The 23,827-nt window shown below is 45.7% G+C and overlaps 1 protein-coding gene across 6 annotated transcripts in view; it reads right to left on the bottom strand.

Moving 5' to 3' along the window:
- The window catches only part of SORCS1 (sortilin related VPS10 domain containing receptor 1), a 362,307-nt gene extending 349,886 nt beyond the window's left edge, over positions 1 to 12,421 (bottom strand). For 4 of the 6 annotated variants that reach the window (XM_053389265.1, XM_053389267.1, XM_053389266.1 and 1 more), the window contains exon 1: positions 11,030 to 12,420. In XM_053389265.1, the coding sequence (XP_053245240.1) occupies positions 11,030 to 11,773 (744 nt within the window). In that variant the 5' untranslated portion in view covers positions 11,774 to 12,420. Of the gene's footprint in view, positions 1 to 11,029 lie in introns of all 6 variants that reach the window. The other 2 variants (XM_053389262.1, XM_053389264.1) reach the window with 1 other exon arrangement.
- Positions 12,422 to 23,827: the final 11,406 nt, after the last annotated feature.

Here is a 23,827-nt window from a genome sequence, read left to right as displayed (position 1 = left end):
TATTGAACTACAACTCCCATAATCTCTGACCATTGGCACTCAACAGCATCTGCAGAGCCACAGGTTCTCCATCTCTCATCTACGCTGATGGTTTCCATAAGGATTAGGCAAACACAATGGATATCAAGTCTATTTGATTCCCGTTGATACTTTCTCTGCAATTATGCAAAATTAGAATTTCCTATCAACTAGCAATATTGCTGTCACTACCTCTGCTGGATGAATTGATCAAAGAGAGCCCCATTCTAGTTCAATGGTTTGAAGTGCACACAACACATGCTTAGCGCTCCACTGGTAGAGAACATACTTTGCATGCTGAAGGTCCCATGGTCACTTCCCAAACTATCATGTTAAAGGAGCTGAAGGAGCAGGGCTGAGATATGAAACTTTATGTTTAATCCCTTCATGGACCTATGGTCTCACTTAATAAAATAAATGATATAATCATACGGGGGGAGAGACAAAGCAAGGTTACATCCCCAAAGTCACTTGGCAAGTGAAAATCTTGAATCCATGTTCTCCGCTTAAAAGACACAACTCATCTGTAAAGAACAATAGGTTTGTGTTCTTCATTCAGCACAAGCCAGTTTCCCAAAAGCTAGTGAATCATATTTCCTTTCAGTCCTTTCCATCACAATAGTGTTATTCTTGGGGGTGGGAGGGGAGGATATTTTCAGTATATCTTGTTACAGAAATTGTATAGTTTTTAAAAAGCTAGCTGGGCAACACAGTGGAAAATATAGCTAGAGCTGAATCATGACAAAGGCAGAAGAATTATGGCACCCATTTGGTTTGGTTCTGAAACATGAAAAGCTGCTTTGTTTTTTTGGTGAAACAGTTTTTTGTTTCAAGGGCTGATTGCAGTTTGTGTTGGCTTCTCTCTGCTGAGTGCTTTCTCAATGTAGGAATTTGTTTCGTATCAGGAGGGCATAGGAGAGATTTATGAAGTACAGAGGAGTATGATGACTATTATGTGAGAAAGGCAAAAAGGGGGAACTTTGGGGGGCATTCTTTTATTTTTGATAGAACTTTATACGTCGCTGCCATTTTTAACAAAGCTCTACTCAAACGTGCAAGGATCCCATTTGTTCTGAGAAGCACTTTGTAATTTTAAAAACACACTGACATAGCAAGAGACACGAAAACTTGAATACTCAGGAAAGTGTAGAAGGTACTTCAGGCTGATATAAGGAATGTGTCTGAATCCACAATGCATGCCCAGTACTCATGTGTTTTGAAGACACCCACCCAAGAGGTTTAGGACCTTTTGTTGGAGATTAAAACTTGTGCTTGATATGAATGTGTGTTTACTCTTAATTTTATGCCCCAAGACGTTCTTGCACAAGAGGAATAAAGAAAGATTGGTTTATTACATGAAATGAAAGTGACTGAATATATGGTTGCTCCTTCAGATAGCCAAGTTACAATTACTGTGGGCAGCAAATCACACAGCATCCACACCTTGATCTAAAGAGTAAAATGATGCCTATTTCAAAAGTTGAGAGAGAGAGAGAGAGAGAGAGAGAGAGAGATTTGTCACAGATCCATGCTAGAAGTGAAGAAAGAAAGGGAGGGAAGGGTATACCTGTCTTGAAGTAAGTATCACCTCAGTCCCAGATCAAGAGGGAAGTGCTTTTTGTTTGAGAGTTATGCTCTCCCCATCAGTAACCTGTGCTAGCATGGCTGCAGGGTCTTTGCCACCCATTCATTGGTCCATGATCCAGCAAATCATAGAGTGCATATGGTTCATAATGGGAATCTTATATCAAGTTATGCCAACTTTTACTCATGTCATGATCTACAGAGATAAACCACAGGAAAGGCTTAGATTGGCATCCAGTGGTACCTCGGGTTACAGATGCTTCAGGTTACAAACTCTGATAACCCAGAAATAGTACCTCGGGTTAAGAACTTTGCTTCAGGATGAGAACAGAAATTGTGCTCCAGAGGCGCAGCAGCAGAGGGAGGCCCCATCAGCTAAAGTGATGCTTCAGGTTAAGAACAGTTTCAGGTTAAGAACAGACCTCCAGAACAAATTAAGTTCTTAACCTGAGGTACCACTGTACACCATTTCAAGGCCATTGTTTCTCCCACATTCTGATGCCTTCTTGTTCCGCTCACTACAGTGCTACATTTTCTTCTTATAAACCCATGCTAAACTTTAATGCCCGCTCATCTTGTTTGTGACCTCAGAAGAAGAACCAAACATCGTTCTTCCCTTCTTCATAGATTTGCATTCCTCAATCTGATTTGCATCATTTGATGATTGTATCAAAGGGATACCTGACATATGTGAATAATTACTCTTCCATTGAACACCATCACAGAGAGAACTTTCATCACCTCAAATGAAGTCAGTCCTGAGGATGTTTACATCTACTGTCACTGTTATAAAGTAAAGCGCATTGCTCTGCAACATAAAATAGCCTCTGACATTTATTGGAGGTGTTCTCCTGAATGCTGCAAACACAGGACAACACAAATTTTGAGAGTCACACGCTAAGGCATCCAGAACTGAGCTATTATTATACTTTAGAATGTTCAAGCGTTACAGGTTTGCAGGTATAAATTCCCAGGCAGCAATTGCACAATTGTTCAGCACAGAGGATTCTTCCACCAAGGAAAGAAGCTGCATTCTCCTTCTGTCTTTGTGTTGTACACAACCTTGCATTTTCAATAATAACCACAAGGAATCTCATTATACCATCTTATCTCCAAACTGCCTCATAATGAGAGTTTTTCTTCTGAAGCCAATTTCTTTGCTTGATTATTTGGAGAAATAACTACAGGTTTCTTTAAAAGATACAGTCTATTTGTGAGTCTCCCTCTTGCTTTGCATCTTATGAAGCAAGCTGTAAGAAAGTCTTTCTGTGTGAAACCATACATTTCCACCAGCCCATCTCCAGGGAGCCATTAAGAGTTTTGATTGCATAGGCTACAACTTTACGCACACTGAACTAGGAGCAAGCCCCACCGAACATATTAAGTCTTGCTTCCAAATAAGCATGCATAGGTTTGTGTTGATATGAATAATATTTCTGGAAGTGAATGGAAATATGTGCACCAGAAAAGCACAACGTAGACCACTATCCATATTAGAGAACAGTCATACTCTCTTTGTCAGTGTGGCCAGCCAATGCCTTTCTTTGGAGGTGGCAGCTAAACACTTGAGAAGCTGGGCCTGCTTATGCATGAGCTTATCCATGCTTATGCATGAGCGCAAAATGGACTTGCCATGCAATACAGATATCCACATCACTTGTTCATTTATTAAATGTGTGAAAAAGTGCAATAATACATACAATGAGACAACCATCATAGAATTTGTTGCATTCTGTGGTTGCTGTAGCTCCACCTCTTCTTACTTGCTCTATTGCTCTGGGTGGAGAAGACCTATCCTTATATGCATTGCTGCAGTGTGTTGTCATGATTTCCTGTTTTTACTGGTTTGCTTAATGATGGCTCCTATGAACTCAAAGGCAGGTTTGTTGTTCATGATAACGGCGGTGTTTCAAAGAGGACAAGAAAATATTTCCCTCTCATTGAGGCTGTTCTCTTTCCCCTAGAGGTAAAAAAAAAACCCCACAAAAAACCTGGCTTCTTTTCCCAGTTAAAATCAAGATTAATCATAAAAACAAAGGCAGCCATATTGGTCCATGAGAAAAATAAATAAACCTCCAAAATCCACAGTTGAGCATAGTGCTGGCCCAGCCATTAGGCAGGGCAAGCCCACTATTTCAGGTGGCACATGCCCCCCAGGCAGCATGCTCACATGTGTCCTACCTAGCTATTGCCTCTGCCAGCAGCTGGGAAGTGCTGCCACTGTCAATGCTGATTGCATCCATTTCAAGTGGGATCTCACCCAAAATAGGTGCCAATGCTGGTGCTGCTTCTTCACTAGCAGTGGATGTGGCAGGATGAATGGAGGCAGCAGAACAGGCAGTGGCAGGAGCATGTAAGTGGTGGCAGGAGTAGTAGGTGCAGCAGGGCAAAGTGGCACTTCCCCTTTGGCCTCAGGCAGTGGAATGGGATGCATCACCTCTGGCTGGGCAGTGTTTTTATCAGGACCATTCAAAATGTTGCAAAGTATTTAGCAAGCTTTCAAGTTCTCCAGAACACTTCATGAGGCAAAAGGCTATATGAAGCAGGCCAGGAGGCACAGACGGACACACAAAATAAATGTCCATACTGTATCAGCCTCCCCAAACCTGACATCCTCCAGATGTTTTGCACTAGAACAGGACTTCACTTTCAAATTCCCATCATCCTTGGCCATTGGTCAAACGTGGCGTAGTGGTTAAAAGCAGTGGACTCGTAATTTGGTGAACCGGGTTCGCGTCCCTGCTCCTCCACATGCAGCTGCTGGGTGACCATGGGCTAGTCACACTTCTCAGAAGTCTCTCAGCCTCACCCACCTCTCGGAGTGTTTGTTGTGGGGGAGGAAGGGAAAGGAGATTGTGAGCCACTTTGAGACTCCTTAAGGGGAGTGAAAGGCAGGATATCATGTCCAAACTCCTCCTCCTCCTCCTCCTCTTCTTCATTTATTGCATTTATATCTCAATGCTTCTCCAAGAAGTTAAGGATGGTGTACATGGATCTCTTCCTCTTCCATTAATCCCCACAACAACCCTGTGACATAGGTTAGACTGAGAAGCACTGACAGGCCCCAGGTCACCTAGTGAGCTTCACGGCTGAGTGGAGATTTGAAGCCAGGTCTCCCAGTTCCTTGTACGACACTCTAACCACTACACCACAGCTTGGGGCTGATAGTACAGTGGTACCTCTGGTTGCGAATGGGATCCGTTCCAGAGGCCCGTTCACAACATGAAAAGAGCGCAACCTGAAGTGCCGTATCTGCACAGGTGCGCGGCGCGATTTGGCGCTTGTGCACATGCACGAAGCGTGATTTAGCATTTCTGCGCATGAGTGAGCGGCGAAACCTGGAAGTAACCCTTTCCAGTACTTCCGGGTCACCATGGAACGTAACCTGAAAGAACGTAACATGAAGCAAACGTAACATGAGGTATGACTGTAGTTGTAATCCAAAACTTCATGAGGTCACAAAGTTTTATTTATTAATTTCATATCCTACCCTTCCTCCCAAAGAGCCCAAAAGAACCCAAAGGTTCAGGAAGGAGCATCTATATCTGTAATACCCCACCCAGTCCTCTTATCACACAACGCATGCATTATTATAACTTTAGACATTACTACAGTTTTCCACAATAAAAAACAACCCTCAAACACATTTTAGTGATTAGGCTACACCATAGCTGTCAACTTACAGATTTGAAAATAAGGGACCAGCAGCCTTGAAAATAAGGGATCAGCAGCCAAAATAAGGGACCTGCAACCTCACCTGTTCCAGGCAACTCCAGTCTTCCTGTCCTCCTGTAGTCTGGTCAAACTCATGCTGGTAGCTTCGAGAACACTGTCCAACCAACTTTGTAACCAGAGATTCAACTGAATAGAATCTGAATCACATGCACCACAAGGCCTATGCAGCCTAAACTTAAGATGGCTCCCTGGCCTGGCTTTGCACTGCAAAGTTTGCAGCAGCACGTGCAACAAAATGGCGTCCAGCATTCAAAAAACCCCTCAGCTTGCATTAACTAGCCACACACAAGGCATGCAAGCTCCATTCCCCAGTTGTTCTTACACTTCTTATTGGGTGAGCAACACAGCCAAGCAACACAGTTGGAGCCTCCCTCCTCCCTGGCCGGCAGGGGGGGAGGGAGAGGAGCTGCTTCCTTTGAAATTTAAGGGACATAGAATCATAGAATCATAGAGCTGGAAGAGACCACAAGGGCCATCGAGTCCAACCCCCTGCCAAGCAGGAAACACCATCAGAGCACTCCTGACATATGGTTGTCAAGCCTCTGCTTAAAGACCTCCAAAGAAGGAGACTCCACCACACTCCTTGGCAGCAAATTCCACTGTCGAACAGCTCTTACTGTCAGGAAGTTCTTCCTAATGTTTAAGTGGAATCTTCTTTCTTGTAGTTTGGATCCATTGCTCCGTGTCCGCTTCTCTGGAGCAGCAGAAAACAACCTTTCTCCCTCCTCTATGTGACATCCTTTTATATATTTGAACATGGCTATCATATCACCCCTTAGCCTCCTCTTCTCCAGGCTAAACATGCCCAGCTCCCTTAGCCGTTCCTCATAAGGCATCGTTTCCAGGCCTTTGACCATTTTGGTTGCCCTCCTCTGGACACGTTCCAGTTTGTCAGTGTCCTTCTTGAACTGTGGTGCCCAGAACTGGACACAGTACTCCAGGTGAGGTCTGACCAGAGCAGAATACAGTGTCACTATTACTTCCCTTGATCTAGATGCTATACTCCTATTGATGCATCATTTAAAGGAAACCCAGGGAAACCCAGCCAGATGGGCGGGGTACAAATAATAAATTATTATTATTATTTAAGGGACATCCATCAATAAGGGACAGCAGCAGGACATGGCGCTGGAATAAGGGACTGTCCCTTCAAATAAGGGACACTTGACAGCTATGGGCTACACTGTATGGCTGTTTTAGGACCAGGCTAGCTTGACCACTCTTGCCCATGCATTGGTAACCTCCAGACTGGATGACTGCAAACTGCTTTATTGCAGCTGCCAAGAAGCTGCAACTAGAGCCTAATATGGCAACGTAACTCACTGGAGCAGAACATCTCCATTATATTACACCACTGCTGAAAGATTTGCATTGGCTGCCAATTAGCTACCAGGCTAGATTTTATTGACTAGTACTACTGCATAAAGGCCTCTGCAGTTTGAGATCAGAATACCTAAAAGGTTGTCTCATCCCTTATGTACCAAACCCGGCAGATTATCAGATCTATTCCACGCAGTGTCAATTCTGGGCCTTTAGTGTGGTGGCACCCATACTTTCAAACTCCCTTTCACAACATATCAGACAGGTGTTATTTTTGCTGTCTTATCAATGCCTGTTGAAGACTGTCCTCCTTCAACAAGTCTTTTAACTGGAATTTTTTTATCCCACTTCATAACCAGATGTATTTGAAATTTTATATTAAAAGCAATTGTTTTTATATTTGTACTTGTGCTATATGTGTTTGGTGTGTGTGTGTGCAGTTGTTTTGAATATGGCTTTTATCACATTGTGAAATATTTCTTTGGGATGTTTCATAGGATAATAAGTGATCTAACAATTATGAGATGAAACTTTTATTATAATGGGATGGAATAAAATTATTCCATGATTGTTATTTCCAAACTGCCCTTTCTCCAAAGAGCACAGGGGGGTGGTACACAACAGAGTAAAACACTCAATACTGTAAAAAATAAAAGTCTATAAAATCCTTACATTCCATTAGCTATGGAATGTACGCAATTAGACTTTCCTACCATTCCTTTTCAGTTTCTGTCCAATGAATTGCTGCAATAAATGCAATGCTTGAACAATAAAGGGAAGGGGAAGCCTTAATGAAATCCACAGGGGGCAAATCCCTGACTCCTTCCAGTTTTACCTACAATAGTGGCTGGGAGGGCTGCCTCAAGGTAGAGGCCCCTCTAACCCACCCTTACATAATCTGAGCTCTGAATAAATGACTAGGTTTCTGTGTCTGCAATAAAGCAAGCTAGTTTTTTAATATATTGAAGGACGCTCCTGTCAAAATACACCACCTGTCTAGCCTAGGGGTGACTAACCTTTTTGTGCCAGGAGCCTGACTCCAATCAATTTTTGCTGATCTTCTGAAGGCCTGATCAATTTTGGCAACAGCAGCAGCTTAAAAAAAGTAGATACAGGTAGATGGAAATATTGTCCCCAGCCCAGATGCCTGATGGGTGCATTAATTCCCCTCACCCCAGACATCAGATTCCCTGAACAAAGAAGGGGGGAACCCCCTCTTCAGCTGATCTGCCCAGATTATCCAAGAAGAAGGGCTCTTTTTCCTGTTCAGGTGTGAGTATAAAGTTGTGAGGTGGCCACATTCACTCTTGGTCACGCCCAACAGTTGCATGCATACCCTGGAGGACTGGCAAGGCTTTCAGCCAGTGAATGTTAACCACTCCTCATCTAGTCTTCTTCAGGCATTCATCATATGAGCATGAGTATAAATGCATGCATGCTAACTCTATCTTTCTATCCTTCTCCATACGCTCAAGGATGACTGTAGAGAAGTCTCCTGTACTTGTGTAGGCACCAACAATCACCTCCATGTGTTTAGTCAAGTGCCATTATGAACACATGAATAGTGAGAAATACACTGGAAATTCAGATAATTGTTTTCAATGTTTACATAATGTTGTTTATACTCACACAGTTCAGATAATATATTGACACAAGGCTAGATCATCTGAGCCTCACCTTTGGGTATCTGAGATGACTAAAATCATGATTGCCAGGAATGAGAAAGTCCATGTGAGACAGAAAGAACACTTATGCGATTTGCAGGACCATCACATTCCAGATTGCTGGTGCTTCCACAACTTTTCCAAACCTTTTTAGAGATGCCTACTTTGCCTATTTGCATATTATCACTCTACACAAAGCACTGGATATACTGGTTCAGATATAGTCCTGAAAATCAACTCTCCTAGTTACACATTGTCATACTTATCCAGAGTCAACAATGGTCCAACACTGAATTTGGTTTTCAAATCTTGACACAACCAAAAACTCTAGTCAATATGCCCCTGACATTTACTTCAGAGGGGAAAGTCACCTGAGACAGTAGATATTTCACTGGATCATAAAGACACCTTGCTTTCACCAAACAGGATGATTCAGCAGCAAGATCATTTTGTGCAATGACAAAAGAATGGTGGTTGCTCTAGATTCTGCAGATCTAGGTGATCTGCTACACTAATTCCCTGTCACCATACTGTAATGTGATGAATGTGTCATGAACACATAAAATAACAAAACTGACTTCTATCACCCATTTAAACACATGCAAAAGTTCAAAAGGATATGACCAATTGACTGAATAACTTTTCTCTATTCACTTTGCAACAAGACTTGTCATAAAGGTAAATTGGAATGTAGCATTTTATAATTCACAATACAGTAATGATCAGAATTATATATTGTTTTAATTTAAAGTCTCCATCTTATCTCTTCTGTGCTATAATCCCAGACAGAAGCTTTTAAGCCTATTTTTAAGTTGTAAACCATTGCTAAGGACATGAATCATATGAAAGCTGTGACAAACTAGTTCAATCAGTTTTAAAAGTCTGGAGTTTGAAGTGGAGGATTTATTTTAGTGGACCTGTATTAGATAGAGATCTGATAGCCAAAATGGGTAAAAAGGGGGAAAGGTCCCCCGAAAAGCACAAGGGTTTTTTGCATTATTGGATTAAAGTTCCTGAAAACCCTATAAAATTATGGCCTGGTCAATAAAGTCTGAATTCTCAAGAAGTGCTGATGACATCCTCATGAATACTAAATGGACATACTGTGATTTATACTCCCTCATACCAAAAGGAATTTATAATGGTAAAATCATCATTTTTTAAAGCTACAATTGAAAGCTGGCTACAGGTAACAGGAACTAGAAGTGACAGACCCAAAGAATGCCTTAAGATGGAGCATGAAAGATTCAATGTGTATCTACCCTATGAATAAAATAAAAAAACTTTCCCCCTTTGTGTTTTGTTGCATCTTACATTTCCTTAGTTCTCTTTAACTTTGCAGGATAAAGTAGCCTCCCAGGGATCAGCATTATACAGAAGCCCAGTCTGCATTGTCCTAGTTCTCTAAAAGCTAGTATCCAGTTTATACTAGGAAGTGTTGTGAAAGAAAGGAGCTCTGTTTATTGGGATAAATCTTCAGCAATGTAACACAAGAACCTTTTTTATTATAAAAAAAAAAAGAGATACATGTTAGAATGAAAAGGGATTTAATTACTGTAGATATACAGGATGGAAAAACTCTCATTTTAGCATCAACAGGAATAAAGCACAGAACAACAGGTGAGCAGTTATCCTCATCTTGCAACCTGAGTTTCCTTTTTATATAAATGGGCACCTCACCACCCCTCGGGAGCTGATGATATGTGGTGGTGAGCCAATCCTCAGTTGCAAAACCTGAAGTGCTTTAGTATGCCTGAGGGAAAGGAATTCAGGGCAGGCTTGAAGCGATTCTAATACTGGCATGCGTTTGATCAAAACTGAACCCTGATTGCTCATGACATGATCTATTAAATTAAAGCTAAGGGGCAATGAATTAGTGACATAATAGAGACTGAGAGACACTTTCTACCCCAGTGTCCCAGTACAAGAAACACAGTTCTATAAATTTTGCAGAATCAGCCAGTATCACACAGAGAAAGAGGAAAAGAAAAATTGACTTGGCGGTGGGGAAAAAGAGAAAGCTGTGTGTGCTGGTTAGATACATGTCATCAAATGGGAAGCCGGAGAGAAAATGGACAGGCTGGAGATCAGACACCATCCAGTGAGGAAATCTGGCCTCGTAGGGGGCTTTTGGCCCCGACCACATCTCCATAATTCTACCACTCACCATGGAAATCAGGCTACAATTTGTGCCACTTTGCCATACCAGTAGCATCTCGGAAATGAAATATCCGACACTTTTCACCCGACTTTGAAATAGTTTGATCCACATCTTCCATCCCACACGCAACGCGACCTATTTTACCCTCCGTGATCTCAGCCCTTTCCCACTCGCAGCGCCCCAAATCCAGGGCTCTCCTCTCCTCCTATATTCGCGTGCGCTTGAATGCACCGAGATGCAGTTCAAGGCTGTGCCAAGTGGAGCAGGAAACTTTCTGCCCCAGAGAGAAAGCGCCACACGGACGCACGAACAGAAGACCACCCCTCCCTTAAAACAAGCGGGGGTGGGAGGACGGGAGCGCGCGAAGAAGGCGAAACTCCCCCCGAGGGGCACTAAAACCGAAGAATCATCCAGTGCTGTGGGAAGGCGAGGTTATCATCCTGCTCCCTGAATCTTTTCTAGAGAACAGCAGCAGAGATTGGGCCATCTCCACCCCCCACCCCCCCCAATCGTGCTTGTTATTATCGTGACAATGCTGGCTACTCACGCTACTGTTGTGTCCCGACCAGTGCACCATGGCTTGGTTATGCGCCGAATCCCCCGTGAGGGCAAAGGTCGTGCTCGTCAATTTCAGCTCCTCCAGGCGGAAGCGCGTGGCTTTCCCCGGCTGCTGCTCCGGACTTGCCCGTTCCCGGCTCTCCGGAGGCTTGTCTCTCTCCGCCGGGGCCCCTCGGGGCTTCCGGCTCACCAGCCGCCTCCGATCCGCGCCGGGCTTCCTCAGGCGGCCCAGGGGCGCCGATCGGGCAGCGCGGCCGGCCTGAGAGTTCGCCGCCGGGCGCCCGTCGGCGGAAGAGAACTTGGCGCGCCCGGCTCGATTCCCACCCGAGGGCGACGCTCGGCGGCCGAGCCGAGCCTCGGGGCGCTCGCCGCTCAGCTGCCGGGAGCCGGCCAGGCTGCGCGATGCGTCTTTCTCCTCGGCGGGGGCAGAAGCGGAGAGGACTCGATCCCCGGCACTCGCCGGCGCCTCCTCGCCACCACCGGGGCGCCTCTCACCTCTTTCCTCCCCGGGTCTCCTCCTCGCCTCGTCGCCTCTTCGCCCCGCCGTCCTCAAGTGCATTAATAATCCGTCCGGAGCTCGCTGCTGCTCCCGCAGCTGGAGCTGCACCTGCCAACGGCACGAGCTGCAAGTGATTTCTGCCCCGATGAAGCCAAAAGTGAGGATCAAAAGCCATGTCCGGGCGGCTAGCAGAGCAACGTGCCAGCCTGGGTACCAGCCAGTAACTTTTCCCATTGCCCCTGATGCTGGTGAAGGGGCGGGGAGGGAACGTGTGCGAGAGAGAGACAGAGAGGGAGAGAGAGCGACGGAGTGAGAGGGAAGCGAAATGGGAGGGGAGTTGGGAGAAGACGGCAGGTTGTGTTTTATTCCCAGATCTGCTCTTCAAGGAAGGCAGCGGCGATAACTCTCTCGAAGTTTCAGACCCTGGATGCAGTCTGGGGAGAAAAAGAGGGGGAGAAAGGAGAGAAACACCCCGCTTTCTTTGCTTTCGGAGTTCCCCCTCACCCCCCAAAAGCTGGCGTCGCCGAGCGGGCTTTTGATGGAGGGGGGAAGCCACCACCGCGCGGGGGAGGAGCTGAAGGAGCGCGCGAGAGAGAGCGAGGGAGAGCGAGCGCGCCAGCCAACCCCGGCTGGTGATTTCTCCGGCTTGCCTTTGTAAAAGAAGTCACCACATCGCCTCCCCGCCCCCTCGCGCCGAGCACGGCTCCTTCTCGTCACTGGATCGGGAGGGACGGGCGATCCGCTCGCCCCCTTTCCAGGCGCCCGGCGGCCGCGCCAACTTCTCCCTCCGCCAGCCTTGCGCGTCTCTTGGCCACCTCGGGGAAAGCGGCGGCTGTGTTGGGGAACGATGTGAACAGCGAGAGCAAGGCTCCTCCGGGAAGGGGATCTAACGGCGAGGGACGGCGTGTGCCACTCAAAGTTCCCTCACGTTGGCGCGGTGGGTGGGTGGGGAGGGGTCGGGGTGACACCCGCGAAGGTGGGCGCAAGGAAAGTGGGTGAGGGGCGCTCCGGACTTCTCTGCTCCTGCCCAATAGTCCCTGCTGAGCATAACTCTTCTGAAATCTCAGCCAACGTCCACTTTGAATCACAGAAATTTCACGTCAGAAAGAAGCACAAACAATCAAGGGGGTGCGCATATCTATATCTTTATATAGAGCAGGTATAGTGAAATGAAAGAAAGCTACTTGACATATTTCTCCGCCGCAGTTCAAAACAAACTTCCCTTAACAATGTTTAAAACTATATACAGTGTAGCATAATATCATCTTAGCCATGACAAAATCACAACAAATTTTCATGTCTCTAGTTTCCTCCGCTGCCTCTGCCCCTGCTATGTTTCTCTCCCAAATGAAAATTCATGGTAAATTCTGCAGTGGTTCAGTCACTGGAAGTGGGATCCCAGAAAGAATTTTATACAAGACAGAGTCACATGGAATGGAGTAGAGTTTGTCTCCGAAGGATAGCGTTCTCTTTCCCAGCCTGAATTGTGTTTCCAACGTAAATAGTGGCTGTGTACACCCTTGTGATATTTTATTTGAAAGTGGGGTGCATATAACTATTTAAATAATAAATAAATAAAATAACGGCACACCTGTTGCTTGAGCAGAGGCACGGATCCTTCATGTGGCTGAACTTGACCTTGCCTTGGCTACCTCAGAAGTAGGAATCCACTTCCGCATGTATGCAAAAGCATTTGAGTGAAAAAATCTGTGGATGCTTTTAGGTGTAATGCTAGCTTTGCAGCAACATCCCAGAACATCAAAGGAGAGATGAATATGATACTACATGATCCGTTTTGCTAAGGAGACAGGATGGATGGTGGTTTAGAAGCACACAGACAACTAAAGTACAAAATGGAACAGGACCAAAAGATGAGCAGAGGAAGAGAGATCACAAGCCAAAAAGCATGGCAGCTGATAGCACAATGTGGATTGCACACTCTGCCAGACTTCATACCTGTTTAAAAGGTGAATGAATGTCACCAGAGGAAAGGGAAACAGCCAATCCAGGAATACAGAGCTAAATCAAGATAAGATGCAAACAACACAAACTAACTAATGACAAGTTCCATTTTTCAAAAAGTGAGGTGCCTTTGGTCAGTGGTGGGAGATAGAGGATTGAGGTTGAATTCTGACAAGACAGAAGTAATATTTCTGGGGGACAGGTGTGAGGGACTCCCTGGTCCTGGGACTCCTCCCTAAAGGCTTGAGTCTTATTCTGGACTCTCACCTGTCCATGGAGGCCTGGGTCAATTCTGTGTCCAGGGCAGCTGTCTACCAGCTCCATCTGGTGGTATACAAGCTGAGACCTTACCTGCCTGTACACTGTCTCACCAGAGTGGTACAAGCTCTTGTTATCTCCTGCTTGGACTACTGCAATGCGCTGTACCTTTGAAGGTGACTCGGAAACTTCAACTAATCCAGAATGCTGCAGCTAGACTGGTGACTGGGAGCGGCCACCCAGGCTATATAACACTGGTCCTAAAAGAACTATAGTATGTTTCCGAGCACAATTCAAAGTGTTGGTGCTGACCTTTAAAGCCCTAAACAGCTTCGTCCCTGTATACCTGAAGGAGTTTCTCCACCCACATCATTCACCAGACACTGCAATCCAGCTCTGAGGGCCTTCTGGTGGTTCCCTCATTGCAAGAAGTGTGAAACGCTCTCCCATCCAGTGTGTGTCATTCCCACTCCACCCAAGAGCCACAAATCCGTGACTTCCTGGTCAATAAGCACAGCACATAATATCAAATGGCTGCACGCACACACACACATGCTGCACACTTGCCTGAGAACACACCCCACTGAATTATGATGTTGGGAAAGATTGAGGGCACAAGGAGAAGAGGACGAGATGGCTGGACAGTGTTCTCAAAGCTACCAACATGAGTTTGACCAAACTGCAGGAGGCAGTGGAAGACAGGAGTGCCTGGTGTGCTCTGGTCCATGGGGTCAAGAAGAGTCAGACTGACTAAATGACTAAACAACAAGAATTGCACAGGTACAGCTGCAAACTTGCAATAAGCTTTAATCATGAATGAGGTTATCAATAACTGCTAGCCATTGCAGCTGTGCTCTACCTCCAAGGGCAGAGGCAATTGCTTCTGAGTAACAGCTGCTCGAAACTACAGGCGGGGAAAGTGCTCTTGTACTCGAATCCTGTTTGCTGGGTTCTCACAGGGATCTGGCTGACCAATGTGAGAACAGGATGTTGGACTAGATGGGCCATCGGTCTGATTCATCAGACTCTTTCTATGTTCTGATATTGCCCAGGCAGTGGTCTGCTTTCTCTTGTTCCCTGGGATAAGTTGCTGCAGAATCTGATGCACGGCCTTCAAGGAGCACCTTTGTCCATTTAAACTTAGGAAGGCAACCGCCACTGCCAGCTGCATTACCCTGCAACTTAAGTAGTAGCTGTCACAGAGAATTGAGATAAATAAATCACTCAAACATTGCCAAGATCTGCCTGGATTAAAACTGTCAAGGATGGAAATACGATTTGGGGAGTATAAAAGCAAGAAAAGGAATTTAGAGAAATTTCTAAGGTGTATGCCCTCTAGCTCTAAATGGCCAGTAATTTATAGCCAGGGGGCATGACATTGCCCTTCCTTGACCACTTTATATGCCCTCCCCCTCCCCCTGCATTTCATTCCTACTTGTCAAATATTCCAAACCGTATCGAACATTTGAAGGTCTTTTTTGGCTTCTCTTCCACCTATGTTTGGGTTTAATAATGTCGATTAGAGTTTCAAGTAGTCATTAATGGAACATGCAGCTTTGCATGGGCATTAGAATATTGGATAAAGTCCCAATGCCACTGAAACAATTGGGAGATACATAACTGGTCTAATGATGCTCAGAGCAGCTGTGCATATTATGGGCTGTATATACACTATTTCTTATGAAACAACCACATGCATCTATTTAACGGTGCATACACATATTGTGCAAGTGTTGGAGATGCATATTCAAGTGCACATGAACTGATTATACCTGCAGCAGATGATAATATGTTGAGATGTCATAACGGAATGCACAGCCTCAGACTGGAGGATCCTGTTTTTGAATGCTCGCCTGTCTCCATGAAAACAGAAATACACAGCAATGGAAAGGTTGGGTTAGACCTGATAGAGCTTATTGTTCGTACAATAACTATTTTTACTAGAGCCATACACTGGATCTGAGGAAATCACAGATTTCAAACCCAATTGGGTTGATTTAGCTCAACCTGAGAATCAGGTAAAGTGAGCTGAGGCAGCCCCAGATCACCCCGGGTTCATCCAGTACAATCTGAAGCCATCAAAATGGGGAGTGATGTGGCAGCAAGGGGAGATGAGGAGATGTGCAGGCAGCCTGTGCACCTCTCCCTCTCCCTCTCTCTCTCTCTCTCTCTCTCTCCTCCTTCTCCTCCTCCTCTCCCCCCGCCCTGGTTTCCTAACTACATATTTAATCATTGTTTTAAATGCTGATTAAACATGCAGTGGGCTTGAGAGAGAGAGGCATGAATCTCCTTCTCCCTGCTCCGGGACCACATGGTTAATCAGAGTTTTAAACCCAGATTTAACATGTGGCTGGGAGCCGGGGGGGGGGAGACTCCATGACCATGCAAGGCCCCCAGATTTGTTCAAGGCCTCCATCTGGGTCATGCTGGCCCCAGATCAGGGCAGCTCCAAAGCACCAGCTCAAGCTCTGGATCTCATGCACAGCCCCACACGTGCATCTATTTGTGATAGCGCCCTGAAGAAAAACCACAAGGATGCCTGAGCTGTTGCGTCCTTTTCAGCCACCCTCCAGCTGGAGGGTGACTGAGAAGGATGCAACAGCTCACAATGCCCTGTGCCTCCCCCCAAAAACTGCGCTCAGGGTGATGCCCCACCACCACACCTCTGCCTCAAAAAGCTAAAATTCCCAGAGTAGCTTAACAGTCAATTGTTTTTCACAGGGGGAAGCCATGAATGTTTAACGTGGAATCATAGAGCTTTCAATGTAGGGTGTGAATATAGCTTAACTGCCATGGCTTCTCCATAGAACCCCTGAAATTGGTTTGGTGAGGTTGAATATGCTTTGTTAGGGATCCCTAGAGTCTCTCACAAAAGTGGGTTCCCTGGGGAAAGTGAATGACTGTTGATACGGTTTCCAGCTGCAGTATCCATATGTCATCTGTTTTGTGTATAAAACATCCTTAAAAAGCTGAAGTTTTCTACATTTAGCAGTCGGTTTCAAATGCCATTCATTGCTATGACCTCCCTTGAAGAATGAAGGGAAACACAGCTGAATGACGGTGCCAGGGACTCTCTTTTGGAGAGCTCCATCGCCTTCATAGAAATGGAGTTGGCACCTTTTTAATGGATGGATTCCTATGCCTTTAAGAATTGAATGACAAGCTGAAATGGAGCCACAACACTTTCTTGCTAAGGCTCTTATTGTGGGGAGGCAAGTCCAGCTGTTGCATTTCTGCCTGTCATTCAGCTGCTAAAGAAACAAAAATCTAGTCCTAGCATGTGTTCTGAAGCATACTGTTGCAAGCACTTCATCTTCTTATGACTTTTTCTTTTAGGTACTTTTAAAAGAGAAATATGTAGTATATATTTATATTGGTTCTATACCAGTTTATTAACTATCGTGACTTCTCTGAAAAATCCTGGATATTGGTGTTTGATAATAATAATAATAATAATAATAATAATAATAATAATAATAATTTATTATTTGTACCCCGCCCATCTGGCTGGGTTTCCCCAGCCACTCTGGGCGGCTTCCAACAAAGATGAAAAATACACTAAAATGTAACATATTAAAAACTTCCCTGAACAGGGCTGCCTTCAGATGTCTTCTGAATGTCAGGTAGTTGTTTATCGCTTTGACATCTGATGGGAGGGCGTTCCACAGGGCGGGCGCCACTACTGAGAAGGCCCTCTGCCTGGTTCCCTGTAACTTGGCCTCTTGGAGTGAGGGAACCGCCAGATGGCCCTCGGAGCTAGACCTCAGTGTCTGGGCTGAACGATGGGGGAGTAGACGCTCCTTCAGATATACTGGACCGAGGCCGTTTAGGCTTTAAAGGTCAGCACCAACACTTTGAATTGTGCTCGGAAACGTACTGGGAGCCAATGTAGGTCTTTCAAGACCGGTGTTATATGGTCTCGGCGGCCGCTCCCAGTCACCAGTCTAGCTGCCGCATTCTGGATTAGTTGTAGTTTCCGGGTCACCTTCAAAGGTAGCCCCACGTAGAGCGCATTGCAGTAGTCCAAGCGGGAGATAACTAGAGCATGTACCACTCTGGCGAGACAGTCTGCAGGCAGATAGGGTCTCAGCCTACGTACCAGATGGAGCTGGTACAGCTGCCCTGGATACATATTTGACCTGTGCCTCCATGGACAGCTGTGAGTCCAAAATGACTCCCAGGCTGCGCACCTGGTCCTTCAGGGGCACAGTTACCCCACTCAGAACCAGGGAATCCTCCACACCTGCCCGCCTCCTGTCCCCCAAAAACAGTACTTCTGTCTTGTCAGGATTCAACCTCAATCTGTTAGCTGCCATCCATCCTCCAACCGCCTCCAGACACTCACACAGGACCTTCACCGCCTTCGCTGGTTCTGATTTAAAAGAGAGGTAGAGCTGGGTATCATCCGCATACTGATGAACACCCAGCCCAAACCTCCTGATGATCTCTCCCAGTGGCTGCATGTAAATGTTGAAAAGCATGGGGGAGAGGACAGAACCCTGAGGCACAAGTGAGAGCCCAGGGGTCTGAACACTCATCCCCCACCACCACTTTCTGAACACGGCCCAGGAGGAAGGAGCGGAACCACTGTATGACAGTGCCCCCAGCTCCCAGCCCCTCAAGACGGTCCAGAAGGATGTTATGGTCGATGGTATCAAACACCGCTGAGAGATCCAGCAGAAACTAGGAAACAGCTCTCACCTTTGTCCCTAGCCCGCCGGAGATCATCAACCAGTGCGACCAAGGCAGTTTCAGTCCCATGATGAGGCCTGAATCCCGACTGGAAGGGATCCAAATGGTCCGCTTCTTCCAGGCGTGCCTGGAGTTGTTCAGCAACCACTCGCTCAATCACCTTGCCCAAGAATGGAAGATTTGAGACTGGGCGATAATTGGCCATCGTGGCCGCATCTAAAGATGGTTTTTTTAGAAGCGGTTTAATAACCGCCTCTTTCAGCGGGTCTGGGAAGGCTCCCTCACGGAGGGAAGCATTCACCACCCCACGAAGCCCATCGCCCAGTCCTTCCCGGCTAGCTTTTATAAGCCAGGATGGGCAAGGATCCAGGAGACAGGTGGTTGGCTTCACTCGTCCAAGCAGCCTGTCCACATCCTCGGAGGTAACAGATTAGAATTGATCCCACACAACTTGACTAGACAGGACTGTAGCACTCTCCTGCCCTGGCCCTGCTCCCACGTTGGAGTCTACTTCTTCCCGAATCTGAGCAATTTTATCTGCAAAAAACTTTGCAAAATCATTGCAGGAGATCATGTGGCCCGTACCGGGCCCCGATGTTGCAGGTGGTTCCGCTAAATTGTGAACCACCTGAAAAAGTCTCCTGCTGCTGTTTTCTGCAGATGCAATAGATGCGGCGAAGAAAGTCTTCTTTGCCGTCGCTATCGCCACTTGGTAGGCTCGACGCTGAGCTCTAACCTATGTCCGGTCAGATTCGGAATGAGATATCCGCCACCGGCGCTCTAGCTGTCTCAACGATTGTTTCATTGCCCTCAGATCTGTGGAAAACCACAGGGCTCTCCGGGCTCCATGCAATCGGAGAGGGTGCTTCGGAGCCAAACAGTCAATAGCCCTGGTTAACTCCACATTCCAGCGGGCCACCAGGGAATCGGCTGAAAGGCCATCAACATGGGATAAAGCATCTCCTACCACTCTCTGGAAACCATTTGGATCCATTAAGTGGCAGGGGCAGACCATCCAAATTGGTCCCACCTCCCTGCAGAGGGGATGGGTCGCAGAGAAGTCCAGTTGCACCAGGAAGTGATCTGACCATGGCACTTCTTTCGTTTCGCTTTTACTTAGTGTCAGATCACCAACATCCATAGAGGTAAACACCAGGTCCAAGGCATGTCCGCGACTATGGGTTGGGCCAGACTTATTCAGGGACAGCCCCATGGAGGCCATGCTTTCCATGAAGTCCCGAGCGGCCCCTTGTAAGGTCGTGTCGGCATGGATGTTAAAATCCCCTAGGACAACCAAGCTAGGTGTCTCCAGGAGAACATCCGCCACGACCTGAAGCAGCTTGGACAGGGAATCCTTGGTGCAGCGGGGAGGTCGGTACACCAAAAGGAATCTTCCTGATAGCAAGCTTCCTAAAGATAAGTGGGTCTGGTCTATGTGTGGATGGGAGATCTTGTGAGAACTGCACCTTGGGTTCCCTGGCAGAAGAAAGGTAAGATAAAAAATTAATTGTGGTAGTCAATGAACTTTTTGCATAAATGGAAGGATTACCATCAGAACAAGGGGATTTCCCCCCTCTCTTCACCCCACATGTTCCTTGTGCAATCCCCAAATCAGCACCGACAAATTGGGGGGGGGGGGACCCAGAACATATTTAGGGAGCACAGAGAAGGAGGAGAGGAAGAGAAAGTTGGTCCCACTGCATATGTAAAAATCCTTGTGTTGATCAGTCATTTCCCTTAGCGCCAGGCCGTTGCTGAGAGGAAGACCTGCCAGACTTATGAGTTTATAACTTTATTCTAATAAGACTCCCAGATCTGCTTAGCACTACACATTGAACACACCCCTACAGAGGTGCAAACTTGAATAAAATATGTGGGGGGGGGAGTAAGCCCTGCCCCACATTCTCAATCACATGACACGGCACCCACCCACCATTTGAATGGCAAGGCCCATCAACGGGGTGTGTGTGTGTGTGTGATATTTTATTGGGGGGGTTCAAAGGGACCTCGGCCCCTAGGAGTTGGCTCCTGTGCACCCCTATAATCATAAGGAACTAAAAAGGTAGTAACAGGGTCCTAGGTGAATAAGAGCACATTCTTTTTTCTTTTTTTATCAAACTTATCCTTAAATCTGTAATGATAGTGTCAAGCCTACACCAGGCTGCAACAGAAAGGAAAAGAGAAGCAGGGTCATTCCATCAGCTCTGCTGAGATACCAGCTCTATCTGGTTGTCCTTCCATTAACCGTCATCTAGGAGCAGCTATTCCATCAAGCTGCTGTAGAGGCAGAGAAAGTAGGGCCATTTCATCGGTACTTCTGAGACACTGGTGTAATTTTGGTTCCTAGGATCCAAGAACAGTTGCCACTCCAGCAGGTCATTATTCAAACCACTACGTCATGTTAGTAACTGGTACCAAAAATTACTTGTTTCCCTCTTCCCTCTTCTTCCTTTTTTTCTTTTGCATTGCATCTCTGCAAGCCTTTAGGAAGGGACAGTCTTGCTTTTGCTGATCTTAAGTAAGCATCTCTGGGAGTCTGTTTTTTGTTCAAAGACAGTATGACTAGATCAGTGATGGCCAAACTTGGCCCTCCAGTGGTTTTGGGACTACAATTCCCATCATCCCTGACTACTGGTCCTGTTAGCTAGGGATGATGGGAGTTGTAGTCCCCAAACAGCTGGAGGGCCAAGTTTGGCCATCACTGGACTAGATGCAAAAGGGAGGCATGACAGCTCTTGAAGGTACAGGACCCCTGACCTCTTTTGCATCTAAGGTGGGGGCAGACGAACACAAATAAATGAGAATGCTTATTTAACTTGCCTTCCCAGATATTTCCCCCTATTAACAGTATTCAAAGATGGCACAAAGAACAGTCAGTACTTCAACCAGCACACTGCTTTGTCTCCACAGCTCATAGTGAGGCTTCTTGAAGCTGCTGCTCCCAAAATCCTGTTGAGGAAGTTGTACATAACACATTAATCCCATCAGCAGTTCCCATCCTGCGACTGTCACTTACTCTGGTTTCATTTTAAGGTCACTTATTTATTTTTAAGCATCTCCAGTCTCGTGCTGCAGGCTTGCTGCAGTATGTCTCAGCCAGACATTTATTTCAAGTTTCTCCCTCATCATTATTTTAGTACTTGCCCTCAAATATTCTCTCTGGCTGGGAGCCTTGAGAATGTAAGCAAGTGGCAACAAGAAAGTGAGCAGTAGGATTAATTGAGGTTTCACTGTACTTTCTGCAAAAGTTGAAACAGTGATGAATTATCTGTAATCTGACCATCAGACCCCAGTTTAGTCTACTGTAAACCAATTATCTTCACCGTGGCTTGAACTTCCTTCAGACAAATGATGACTATTACTTGCATAATCTGTGGACAATTAATAATAAATGCTCTGAAATTGTACCGCTTTTTTCAATCTGTAGCTCTCATATAAACTGTTACTTGGTGTTCTCTCTGTTTTGTGAGTGGAAAGCCTTGGGAAAAATGAGAGTTTATATTTCATGATTTGCTTCAAAGTCACCTTCAAGCCAGATCTAGCATTTAGGATAAGGTCAAGATGCTTGGCTGCCAAACCGCTCCTTAGTTTCTCAAATATAGCAGTCCTTGAGACTGCTAGCAACAACTGAATTTTAAGTTGTGGGCATTAATAGGCCAACATTTATTATTATTATTATTTGTTTGATTTATTATCTGCCCTTCACCACAAGATCCCAGGGCAGGTTACAACAGTTCCAAATGCAATATTAAAATCAGTTTAAAACAGATATAACCAAAATAATAGGGTGGATCCTAAACATATGTATCAAGTGTAAAGAGGCCCAGTGTCAAGAATTGGGTTTTACATCTGATCCAGACAAATCCTGGAGCCTGCACTGAACTGGGCTGATCTGAAATTGGTATGGATCAAATCAAGGAAGCACCATATCTCCCTGGGTCACATAGGTGCTGGTTCCTAGGGGTTGAAGAACTTTTGCATGCCCCCCCCCAATGTTTTTGGGGGTTTTTAAGGTGGCTTGGCACCCTCAGTGTTCAAAGGGCATTTGGCTCCACCCCTGGCTCCTCGTGACATCATGTGTGTGATGTCAGGATGTCACGCCAGGGCCCTCAATTATCCTGAGAAGCTTCTGCTGGGTCGAGTCCACCTGAAGTGATCCAGGGCTGTCAAAAGGGACATGGGAACTGAGGAGAGGTGGAGAAGGAGATGATGCAGACATTTTCCTTCCTTCCACCTGACCACATATTTAACCAGGGTTTTAAACCCTGATTAAACATGTAGTGGTAGTCAAGAATGAGACAATACAGGAGGTCTCTCCCCTACTCTGCCCTGTCTCTCTCCTAACTGAATGTTTCATTGGCGTTTAAAACCCTAAATTAAATTTAGGACTGAAAGGCCCCAGAATCCATTCAGGGCCTTGAACTAGAAAAAGAGGTGCCAGAACTCACCATGAACTTTTCTCTTTTTCTCTTATAATGGCACTGAGAGGTCCCAGAACTGAGTTTCAGCAAGTTCAGGCTAAAAGAAATTCCTGGCTCAGGGTTAATATTGGCCCCAGGTTGGGTTGGGTCTGTATTAGCCTGGATTAGATCAGGATTGCCAAATCTTATCCTGAACCAAATCAGGATGTCTTGCATAGCTCTAGTCAGAAACTCCTACTTCACATTCATTCTAGGAAAACAATGATGTTTGGAGCTTCTCCAGCACTTGATCAGCTTTCACTGTAGTCTTCAACTACAATAGCCATATACTATGTAGGTTTTCTGTCTCTGCAAAGCCCTCAGGGTATAACATTGGCTGAATAAATCTCCCCACCCCCACATATCCTGTAACTCCTTGCCCAGCCCAACATCACCCTGGTGGGGGCGGGAGGTCCCAGATTATGTTTTCTTCAACTTCTACTTCTGTTCTACAGGATACTGACGGTCACACCAGTCCATGTTCAGTAGTCAGGACCAACTGTCAGAAACCTCATACTAGTCTTGGGCCAGCATCTGGGTGTGCCTGCCTGATGACTAAAAACAGGGCACAAAATATAAAAATGAAGATTGCAGAATCTGATATGACAAATCCACAATTCTCTGTATGTTGGAGTTTTGGGAGAAAATAGAATCTGGAGACACAGATAATCAGCATTCCTGTTTCAGCACTAACATCTGGGCTCTGTGAAGTGTTATGAAGTTTACTAACAGTATCCTGACTTGATTTTTTTTAAAAAAACCTGAATGCATTTCAGTGCATCTTAAAGTGGGTAAAAATTAAGAGCAGCAGCTGTATGTCTCCCTCCAAACAAGTTTTGTATTTTTTTTTAAGGGTCACATCATACAAGTTTAAAAAGAAAAGATAATTGACAGTACAAAGTCTATTGTTTCTTTT

Source organism: Podarcis raffonei, chromosome 5 (genome assembly GCF_027172205.1).
Source record: "Podarcis raffonei isolate rPodRaf1 chromosome 5, rPodRaf1.pri, whole genome shotgun sequence".
Classification (NCBI taxonomy): Eukaryota; Metazoa; Chordata; class Lepidosauria; order Squamata; family Lacertidae; genus Podarcis; species Podarcis raffonei.
This window is presented reverse-complemented; position numbering and strand designations above follow the sequence as displayed.